The 11,957-nt window shown below is 39.8% G+C and overlaps 1 protein-coding gene across 4 annotated transcripts; it reads left to right on the forward strand.

The window, feature by feature from the left end:
- Positions 1–5,720: 5,720 nt before the first annotated feature.
- LOC144975627 (uncharacterized) lies at positions 5,721–10,911 on the forward strand. 4 transcript variants are annotated; one of them, XM_078919794.1, is made up of 4 exons: positions 5,721–5,793; positions 7,587–7,656; positions 8,660–8,788; positions 9,374–10,911. In XM_078919794.1, exons 2-4 carry the CDS (start codon positions 7,609–7,611, stop codon positions 9,863–9,865), a joined length of 669 nt encoding a protein of 222 aa, XP_078775920.1. In that variant the 5' UTR covers positions 5,721–5,793; positions 7,587–7,608; the 3' UTR covers positions 9,866–10,911. The 4 variants fall into 4 exon arrangements, with proteins under 4 accessions (XP_078775920.1, XP_078775919.1, XP_078775921.1 ...); XM_078919793.1 differs by having other exon boundaries at positions 5,728–5,840; XM_078919795.1 differs by having other exon boundaries at positions 5,740–5,840; positions 8,674–8,788.
- Positions 10,912–11,957: the final 1,046 nt, after the last annotated feature.

Here is an 11,957-nt window from a genome sequence, read left to right on the forward strand (position 1 = left end):
GACAACTCACATGACGGGTCAAAACCTAAAAAATGACGTCAAACTATAAGTTTTAGAGGTATCTAGTGTCAGGCTATATGATAACGATGGCTACGGTTCTAGCGTAACTCTTGTTAACTTGTAGCCTGACACTAGAACCCACTTGGACTTATAATTTGACGTCATTTGTCAGGTTTGTGCAGCGTCTAGTGAGTTTTCGTTATTAGTGCTCAAGGAAAAAAATGACTCCAATGCTATTGAATACAACTCACGATTTCTTTTCTTTTGTGGCCAAAGACTTGTCTTTTGACGTCATTTTTCGTCAGTGTCAGGCCATGAGTTTACGATGGCTACGATCAAACCCGCGTGAGGAATGACGTCATAAGAGAAAGCACTGGCGCCACAAGACTTGGATGACCAAGCAACAAACTCTGCATGAAAACTGACCACAGGTCAAATCATGACAGGATGTTGGACATTGGGAACACACAAACACACACACACACACACACACACACTCGATGACATGACTGTTGTATAACGATTGGAACTGATAAGAAATCGTGTAGCAAAAATTGTCTGAAACCCTTTCTGTCTCCATGTCTGTGCGTAGCCATCGTTAACTTATAGATAGTGTGAAGTTGACGTCACTCTGGTCTTTGTTATTGTTTTTTTTTTTGCCATCCGCGTTTATGAGTAATTCTCACTAAACTGTATTAACCAGACTATAAACGTTCAAGGTTACACATAGTTTTGTGTGTTGGTCCGTCATACTTCCGGATGGCAATGTTGTGAACTTCCTAGCCAAGCTTAGGTTTTTTCACCAACACAAATTTTTTTTAACCAACAAAAAGTTTATGCACCTCACCTCACTCCTGACCGAAGTGGACGTAGAGAAAGAGCCTTGAGAGATGACATTGCAAGAAGGGACCCTCCATGGGAAAGCGTGGCTCAGCGGTACGGCCTTTGCTTCGTACCCGAAAGGTACCGAGTTCGATCACTCGATGCTGCGCTGTGCGGCGTTGAGCAATAAGTCGCCTCGCCCAAGCTCGATTTGCAGCGCTGCTTTGCGGCTGACGCCTGGGTTATTCCAGTCTTCCCTTGGAATAGACCCTAGAGACATATTTCCCCTATAACGGGATTAAACATAAAAAGTATTTATCCATCCAGATCTGTCCACAACTTTCTTCATGAGTGTTCGTGTGTGTGTGTGTGTGTGTGTGTGTGTGCGCGCGCGCCCGCCTGTGTGTGTGTGTGTGTGTCTAAAAAGACGTGTTGGAGACAGTGTCAGACAAAGCAGAGAGGAAAATGTACGTTGCGAAGGTTATGTTCCTTTGTGTTGATCATATTATGGTCAAGGGAGATAATACCATACGATTAAAATGACATTCACTTAAAACGGGTTATCTCCTTTTGCGATAAACTGCATAAGAAAATAATCTCGACTTTCATTTGTCCCTTTGCGTATGAAGCGTGTGGTCTGCCAACTGAGCTACAGGCATCCTGCCAAAATCTGACAGTTTAGTTTAGAGTTCAGAGTGATCCAGATATTTGGTGAGTTTATAGAACCAGGGGATGAAATTCTTGAGTTAGGTGAAACGTTTCGGTATTGTCTTCTCTGTCTATCTGTCTGTCTGTCTGTCTGTCGATGATGAAATGCTTAGAAATTGCCTTTCTGTTTGTCTGTCCGTCTGTCCGTCTGTCTATCTGACTGTCTGTCTGTCGATGATGAAATGCTTGGTTATTGTCTTTCTGTTTGTCTGTCTGTCTGTCTATCTGTCTGCCTGTCTGTCTTTAGATGAAATGCTAAGGTATTGTATTTCTGTTTGTTTCTATATCTACCTGTCTGCCTATAATTATGTCTATCTATCTGTCAGGATACCTGTGATGGGCGTCCCAGGTTTGAGAGGTTTTTTTGTTGTTTTATTTATTTTTTTTTTTTTTGGTCAAGATGAGGTCATTTAACTTGGTCGATATTTGAATGAGTTTTCTGGCCAAATTTTAAAATAAGTTGTTTTATTCCAGATTACGACAGTATTGTAGTAAAAACAACATTATTGTAACAATACGAGGGATGTTGGGAAGATGTGATTTGCATTTGTGTGTGTGTGTGTGTGTGTGTGTGTGTGTGTGTGAGTGTTAGTGTGTGTGTGTGTGTGTTTGTGTGGAGAGAGGGGGGGGGGGGGGGGAGTGGTGGTGGGAGTTTGAAATAAGAGAAAGACAATAGTGGATAAACAGCAACATCTATTTTTGGACAATGAAAATATTGAATCTGCAAAACTATTATCTTGTAGATGTCGTGTTAGTTGTGGGAAAAATCGCTTCAAATGATGTGACTTTGTGGTAAATAATGGAAGTAAGAAAATAATAAATAGAGAGAAAGGAAAATTAGAGGTATAGGAGTGGTTGTGGGAGATATATAGGAGAAGGAGGAGGAGAAGGAGGAGGAGGAGGAGGAGGAGAAGGTGGTGGAAGAGGAGGAGGACGAGGTGGAGGAGGAGGGGATGGAGGAGAAGGAGGAGGAGGAGGAGGACGAGGAGGAGGAGGAGGAAGGTGGATGATGTTGGCGACAGTGGTTTGAGCGACGAAATAACAAAGCTCGATCATGACAATCCTATAAAACAGCATCCCTAAATTTCCCACCTGTGTATCTATTCATACCACCATTTAAACCTCCCATCGTCCAACAAACAACAATAGATATGGGTGAGATGATGTGCATGAATGCTGATAGATGATGATATGACATATGTTTGAGATGATACCATCTTAAAAAAACGGTGAGGAGTTTGGGCGAGATGGAGAGAGTTCGGGGTGAGTTGAGTGGGAGTTATGTGGAGGAGGATGTTGTGGTGATGCAGAGGAGTGTCGGAGATAGAAAAGGGGGTGGGGGTTGGGGGGGGAGAATTGAGAGGTGGGAGTTTAGGAGTTAGGGGAGGAGTTTTGTATCCAGAGGAGGAGCAAAACGTTTCGTGTGGTTGTTGGTGGGTTTTGTGATTGTTTCCTGAAGATATGATTTATTTATCGATATTGATTAGTGAGTTTATTTATAAATTTACATCTGTTATTTTTTTCTTCTTTTTTATTTGATTTATTTATTTATTATTATTTATTTATTTATTTATTAATTAATTTATTATTTATTTATTATATTTTTCTATTTTTTTTTTTTTTTATTTTATTTATTTTTTTTTTTTTTTTTTTTTTTGTTTATTTTTTTGTTTATTGAATCATTTATCTATTTATTTATTTATTCATTTATTTATTTATTCATTTTTCTCTCAGGTAATAGTCATACCTTTATCCTTTGTTCTCATGCTATCATTTCACATTCACATCTTATCTTATCTTTCCCTCTCTCTCCGTCCCATTACCAACTCCACTCACCTCTCCCCCCCCCCCCCCCCCCCCCCCCCCCCCCCCCAAAACACACACAACACAATTGTACACACACACACACGTAAACACACACAAACACACATCACATACATACATACATAATTACACACAACACACACACACACACACACACACATGCACCAGGCACAATGACAAACTGAAACAGTTACCGACTGCTGTAAGGCTGTTTCTGATAAGCTGTACATGAAACAGTTTCAGACAAAGTCTCGACAGGAATTGAACCTCAAACCTCTAGATGAACGGTAATCAAGAGGTCTCAGGTTCCATCCCTAGCTAACGCAAACTGATTTTTAAAGGGATGATTATTTTACCATACATTTTCCTCTCTCCTGCGTCTGGCACAGAATCAAGCACACCTTTTTGGATATTTACACACATGCACACACACGCAAACTGCAACAACAGCACACATGAATTACACACATGCACACACCACATGCACAGCCACATGCCACAAACAATGCACAGCACAATGCACACACAACACATACACACACAGCAACATACACATCACACACACACATGCACCCCAACACATGCACACAACACATAAACACATACACACACATACACATACACACATACATGCACACACACACATGCACACACATATGCACATACACACACATACACATGCACACACACATACACATACACACACACATATACACATACACACACATACATATACAAACACATATACACATATCACACACAATGCACACACACATTGCACACCATACACACATACATAGCACACACATGCACATATACACATACACACACATACACATGCACACACACATGCACACACATATGCACATACACACACACATACACATGCACACACATGCACACACACATACACTTACATGCACACATATACACATACCCACACATACACATATACAAACACATACACACACATACACGAAATGTTGTGTTTCATTCATCCTGTTTTGTTGGTAAAGGGGAAACTCGAAACGTCCACATTATCTGTTTTCCGAAAATTTCCATATTAGTCGTTTATTCTTTGAAGCTGTTATATTCATTTATTTATTGTTTATTCCTTTTTACATACAGACCACAGCTTTTAGCCGCTTGGTATCACTACATACTTTGGACACTTCCTGTATGACATTGACTTTCGCTTTCTATTGAACGCGTTGTACCGGAAGTGAGAATCCCAAACACAACCTCATCTAGAGGTGTGCAAGTATCTATCTTTACGACTCGAGGACTCGGTCAGACACCCAGCTACCAGTACTCGAATACTCGGAATTCGAGCTTCTACTATGGTTTCACAAAAAGTACAACATTGTGACTTTTTTTCCACAGGAAAGGGAGTGCATGAAACTCACCTCCAGATCCAAAGTTTCAGGGTTCCAGTCCCACTCAGAGTGCGTGACCCATAGTTGAATCCTTAGAAATGGCTCTCACTCACATTCTCTCACCATACCCAGGTATAAAATGAGTACCTGACCGTTAATAGACTTGTATCTGTCCGAGAAAAACTGGAACATCTCCTACCTACGGGCTTCATGTCTCGTCCTACATGTTGCTGTTAGTTAAGGATTTATTGTAAAGTGCTTTGAACACGTCTAGTGGATGTTGCGCTAAATAAATGCTCAATTTAGACTTTAGTCTCAGAGTTGTGAATGAGAATCAACTATAGGTAGACCTATGTCAACAATTCCTCTACGATTCTCCTGGTGTAAAAAAACCCATTGATTTCAAAAATATAGATTTTGTTGTGTTTTGTTTTGTTTTTGGTCTCCCATTCTTTTCTCTCTCTCTCTCTCTCTCTCTCTCTCTCTCTCTCTCTCTATCACTCTCTCTCTCTCTTTCTCTCTCTCTATCTGTCTCTCTCTCATTCTGTTTCTCTCTCTCTTTCTCTCTCTCACTCTTTCTCTCTCTCTCATTCTGTCTCTCTCTCTTTCTCTCTCTCTCTCTCACTCTCTTTCTCTCTCTCACTCTCTCACACAATTTCTCTCTCTCTCTCTCTCTCTCTCTCTCTCTCTCTTTTCTCTGGAAAAAAAAAAACAATAACAAAGGCCAGCGTGATGTCAACTTCGTTCTATCTAAAGAGCAAATAACTCGTACAGTTGTACCGAAATTCAACAAGAACTAAAGCAAACAGCCAAAGTCCAGCATTGAATTCGATTATGAAAAATAGTATATCTTTTAAAATGTTACAAACGTTTAGCATCTTAGACAAAATACAAATTTTAAAAAAACTGTAAACTACTTGAGCGAGTACTCGGTCGAGGTATTATCGTGTACTCAAGCCAAATTCGAGTACTTGCCCATCCATTCTTCCACCGAAATCAAACCGGAAGACTGTATTTAAGTGATCGCTGTCAATGTCTACACACTTGGGGATGATTTGAATGTGTCAGTTATCGTGCAACCAGAAAACGAGCAAATTTGGGAAGCCTTCCGTAAGCTCCTCGTACTTATGCAATTAGGGAAACAAGCCAAATATTCCTTTAACTAACCCGAGGGATAAGAAAAATTAAAACCTAGTACATTTAATTAACTCCAATAGGAAAACAAACACACTAGGACCTTTACTAAGACTTATAACTAACTCTAATAGTAAAAAAATTCATCCGACCTCGAGCAAACCCTAATAATATAACAAAAACAACCCTAGAACTACTCTGCACAACCTTTCATTACTTCAACGACAAAATGGCGGCCGAGAACCAAAACAATGGTTATGTTATGTAATTATAAACTCTCACTCTAATCTATAAAGGTTTGTTCTAAAAGTTATTAAATGCTACTATATATTGACAAATTGAATAAGTAAACGCCTGACAAAAGATCCACGGTGAAAATAACAATTGAAAGCAGGAGATGCTACCGACCCCGAGGAGCTTACGGAAATCCTCCCAATAAAAAGAGTAACTTTAATCTTATTACTGCAATCAACAACAGACACAGTCATAACTTCTTCTTCTTCTTCTTCTTCTTCTTCTTCTTCTTCTTCTTCTTCTTCTTCTTCTTCTTCTCTTCTTCTTCTTCTCCTTCTTCTTCTTCTTCTTCTTCTTCTTCTTTCTTTCTTCTTCTTCTTCTTCTCTTCTTCTTCTTCTTCTTCTTCTTCTTCTTCTTCTTCTTCTTCTTCTTCTTCTTCTTCTTTCTTCTTCTTCTTCTTCTTCTTCTTCTTCTTCTTCTTCTTCTTCTTCTTCTTCTTCTTCTCTTCTTCTTCTTCTTCTTCTTTCTTCTTCTTCTTCTTCTCTTCTTCTTCTTCTTCTTCTTCTTCTTCTTCTTCTTCTTCTTCTTCTTCTTCTTCTTCTTCTTCTTCTCTTCTTCTTCTCTTTCTTCTTTTTCTCTCTTCATCTTCTTTCTTCTTCTTCTTCTTCTTCTTCTTTCTTTTTCCTTCTTCACGTTCTTCTCTTCTTCTTCTTCTTCTTCTTCTTCTTCTTTCTTCTTCTTCTTCTTCTTTCTTCTCTTCTTCTTCTTTCTTCTTCTTCTTCTTCTTCTTCTTCTTCTTCTTCTTCTTCTTCTTCTTCTTCTTCTTCTTCTTCTTCTTCTTCTTCTTCTTCTTCTTCTTCTTCTTCTTCTTCTTCTTCTTCTTCTTCTTCTCTTCTTCTTCTTTCTTCTTCTTCTTCTTCTTCTTCTTCTTCTTCTTCTTTCTTCTTCTTCTTCTTTCTTCTTCTTCTTCTTCTTCTTCTCTTCTTCTTCTTCTTCTTCTCTTCTTCTCTTTCTCTCTTCCCTTCTTCTTCTTCTTCTTCTTCTTCTTCTTCTTCTTCTTCTTCTTCTTCTTCTTCTTCTTCTTCTTCTTCTTCTTCTTCCTCCTCTCCTTCTGCGTGGTCGTTGTAGGGGCTGCCTCAACCCACCAAACAAGAATTAATTTGGACCACTTCTGACAATGACAACAGATACATTAACTCACTCAATCCTAGAGATTTTTGCTACTTTTCAAAATTGGAAAAGAAAATGTATTAAAATGAGCATGTACAAAGATATTTTTATTCAACTACCATTAACATGCAAAAACTAAAAACATTAGCTTTGATACTACGCCTATAATTTGTCTCAGGAAAATGTAATAAATAGGATAAAAGTAAATCGGGTAAACTACCGGTATAGTCGGTATCAGGGTTGAGTAAGTTAATGCATTGATAGAGGCTGTCCCCTTTTGTGTTTTGAGGTTATTAATTTTGAATATTTTTTTACAGAGGGAGGTTTAAACCCACTACCATGACATCGGCATCGGAGTTCGTGCTGAAAAAACTACATCAAAAACCGGTGAGTTCAAATTAGGCCCTTTAGTTTAGACCTTTTATTACAGCCTCACCTCGCCGTAAAGGTAAAAAAATAGAATATATAGTAAAACAAAGGGAGTGAAAAGGACTCTTATGAAAGATACAAAACAAAGTAAAAAGAAATGAAGTGAGTAGGAAAGTGCCAGAAGACAACAGAGAATAAAAACTTCGCGGCGGCGATGGGGGGCTCGAACCCGCGACCTTACTGGTACAACTCCACCTGGCTGAGGAGATCGTGACTCTACGGTATGAGGTATCGACGACATACTAATCGACGTTTCGAACTTTGACCTTCTTCATGTATACAAGAAAAGGAAATGTGTTATATTATTACATTGGCATTATAGTTAAAATATACATTTTATTGACTTATTTGGCACCTCTTGATTTTGGTAAAGTAGACACGCCAGTCAGTCTTCGCGCATGCGCAACAAGTGGGAGACAAGTTGCCAGGTTTCTGTAGCAGCAAAAGGGAAGCATTGAGTGGCGGCAAATCGGCTTCAAACATGCCCTGATCTTATATATAGAGCAATATCCACAAAACGTGCTCAAAGCGCTTTACAAAGAGTCCTTAGCCAACAGCAACACGTAACATGTAGGACGAGATATGACGCCTATTAGGAAACAATACAATATTTTTTTCTGACAGAGACAACGCTGTTAACGACCAGGTACTAACTCTACACTTGAGTACAATGAGAGAATACGAGTAAACAGCCCTTTTCCAAGGATTCAACTATGCGTCGGGGCCACCTTACATATAACCCATGCATTGTGTTGTGGATGTATTACTCACTTCCAATGAGCTTTGAACCGGAAGAAAGTAGGCCTGTACAATGTCACAACTCTCTTCCAATTTTGTACTCGTTTATCAAATACGGACATGTCTCATCTATTCTATTCTATTCTGTTTTGTTTTTTAGTTTGTTTGTTTTTTTGTTGTTTTTTTTTTGTTTGTTTTTTTCTTTTTGTTTTTTATTTAACAGGCAATTCTGTTCAGCAAAACTGGTTGTCCTGAATGTAAGAAGGTCAAGGCCATGTTGAATTCCATCCGGGTCTTTACAACAGAGATCTATGACGTCATTGAGTTGGAGAAAAGAGGCGACTGTTCCCAGGTATGGAATTCATAAACAGCTGAAGCAACAACGTCAGTCTCGTCTGTTTGTGCTTGAGGGCTACTGGGTTATGGTGTGTTTTTTCTAATGGTGACGACGACGACGACGACGATGATGATGATGATGATGATGATGATGATGATGATGATGATGATGATAATGATGATGATGATAAGGAGGAGGAAGAGGAGAGGAGGATGGGGATGATGATGATGATAATAATAATGATGAAGATGATGACGAGGAGGAGAAGGAGGAGGAGGGGGAGGATGATGATAATGATGATAATGATGATGATGATGATGATGATGAAGAGGATGAGAGAGAGAAAGAGAGAGAGAGAGAGAGAGAGAGAGAGAGAGAGAGAGAGAGAGAGAGAGAGGGGGAGGGAGAAAGAAAGAGGGGGAGAATTGGAAGAAAGAGGAAAAGTAAAGAGAGAGAGAGAGATAGATAGATAGAGAGGGAGAGGGGGGGAGAGAGAGAGAGAGGGAGAGAGAGTCTGTGCGTGTTTTGTATCTATGTGTGTGTATGTGTATACAAAATAAATAAATGTGGCATAATCTACATAAATTACGGTCTCCACAGGTCCAAGACATTCTCTGGCTACGCACAGACTTGCATTTGAAGACAGTCCCATTACTCTTTATCAACGGGGTCTATTTTGGTGGATACGATCGAATCCTGGGCTTGTACCAGGAAAAACGGCTGAGGAAGGAAGTTGTCTCGAAACTGGACGAGGTGAAAATCAAAGCTGCCGAAATCGCATTGTCCAAAGCGGAGGAAATCGTTGTCAGGTTTCAAGAGTTGGACTTGACCGAAGTTCACGTGGAGATTCAAGAGCTGAACAAGCAAGAGGATTTAGGCGATGGAGAGTTTAACTGTCCATCCACGGGTTGGGGGTTCGATCCTTGGGCACACGACGAAGGTTATGACGCAGATGCCAATGTCAAGGCCGCGGAGGTGCAAGCGAATATCAAGTCTCGTTTAATGAGGCTAGAAAGTATGGAACTCAAGGTCTTGAGGTCTAATTCGTTCAGGCAGTCGACTTTACAATTCGCCATACCTCTCTCACAATGAAGTACGGGGGGTGGGGGAGGGGGGTGGGAGGAGTTCCCTTCTATAACTTTGTTACTTCGGCCATTTTTTCATTTTTGTTTTGTTTCCTTATTACTTGTGATTCATCGCCTAGTGTAGCGGTGTTATGTTGGGATGAATCGGTTGTTGTAAAATTGAATCTATAGCTGCAGATGTCGATGGTCGTCGGATCAAATCTCTGAAGTCTCCATTTTCACGATCGGCGGAACAAACCTCTGAAGTCTCCATTTTCACGATCGGCGGATCAAACCTCTGAAGTCTCCATTTTCATGATCGACGGATCAAACCTCTGAAGTTTCCATTTTCACGATCGACGGATCAATCCTCTGAAGTCCCGATTTTCACGATCGACGGATCAAAACTCTAAAGTCCCGATTTTCACGATCGACGGATCAAAACTCTAAAGTCCCGATTTTCACGATCGACGGATCAAAACTCTGAAGTCCCGATTTCACGACCGGCGGATCAAAACTCTGAAGTCCCGATTTTCACAATCGACGGATCAAACCTCTGAAGTCGACATACGAGCTTTGCGCACCATGTTTTATTTAATTTTGGGCTGATGTTATCAGAGGTCTGTTCCGCTCAAAAATTAAATAAAACATGGTGCGCAAAGCTCGTATGTAGCCTTCAAAGTTTTGATCGACCGATTGTGAAAATCGGGACTTCAAAGTTTTGATCGACCGATCGTGAAAATCGGGACTTCAAAGTTTTGATCCACCGATCGTAAAAATCGGTTCTTCAGAGGCATTGATCCGCCGACTGTCGATATGACACTTGGGGGTCCAGTTCGCATCGTTACGGTTTAGAATACATTCTATGTCTGGCATGTCACAAAAACTAAACGTTCTCATTTCTCTCTTATTGTTATCGCTAAATTCACTTTTTGCGATCCGATCCACCTCGACATAATACCATTTAGGGACGATAGGTTACTTTTTTTTTATATACATGTCGTGTTTGTTTGTTTGTTTGTTTTGTTTTGAGCTTTTTTTTTATTTCCCTCTCTTTCTTGGACCCATTAATAAATTAACGATATTACGAATAACGTGTACGCGAGTGAATTAATCCTTTATTAAATGTTTATGATTGAAGCTCGGAGAAGTAAAAAAAAATACAATAGCGAGTTAACGATAACGTTCCCAAGCCACAGTGACCGACGAACGACGTGGGAGAAAAGGAAGATTGTCCTCAGAGTCTTAGGACAGATCTTCGTGTGTTTTGTTTCCTCGTCGTTTGTCGATCTTTGTAGGTTGGGAACGTGGTCGTTAACTTACTAATGAAAAGGCAATTAGATACTTTGACGTTTCGGGTTTACCCTTTGTCAACAAAAGCTAAGACGAATATGAAACTAAAGATGAATTTAGTGGTGTCAATAAGGCGATTATTCGAACACTGTACCTGTTGGTTACCACCCGAGGACCTTACCTGCTGACCACGTTGCACCACGCATAGTGATAGTTACAACCATTAATTCCACTTGTGTGAAAATATCAGGTGACCAAGTCCAAACAAAAATAATAATAAGTTGGGTCTTTTGAGCTCCCATGGTTTGTGAACAGGTCACTATTTGTGTCAGTGCATGACATAACCAGTAGAAATAGAAAATTTGGGTTTTGCATTTTTTTGCATTTTCTGAAAGAATATGCTCCCCATAGCATTTTAACTTTATTTGAAGTAAATCGGGTCATTTTACATGAACTTATGGCCTGATGTATAGGAAAGGTATCCAGCAACTTTTCTCAAATTTCATACGTTTTCAACTTGACTAGCTGTAAAAAATATTTAAAAGTAAAATTAGGCTTCGATATTTCCAGAAGCTGTTCAAAAATGGTTGATTTAATCATTTATGACAAGAACTCATTTTGGATAAAAATTGACCTTCTAACTAAACTCGGCAATATCTCAGTTCAAACCTTTTCACCATCTGACTGATTATGTCATTCACTGTAACGTTTCTGTGTCCGAGTCCAGACAAACTGGGTGGAGTCTTTTGACGGGACAGCGTGGCTCATTCAGCGGTACGGACTTTGCTTCGTACCGGAAAGGATCCGAGTTCGAATACCCGCTACTT

Source organism: Berghia stephanieae, chromosome 6 (genome assembly GCF_034508935.2).
Source record: "Berghia stephanieae isolate SIO BIC M18660-M18661 chromosome 6, UCSD_Bste_1.3, whole genome shotgun sequence".
Taxonomy (NCBI): Eukaryota; Metazoa; Mollusca; class Gastropoda; order Nudibranchia; family Aeolidiidae; genus Berghia; species Berghia stephanieae.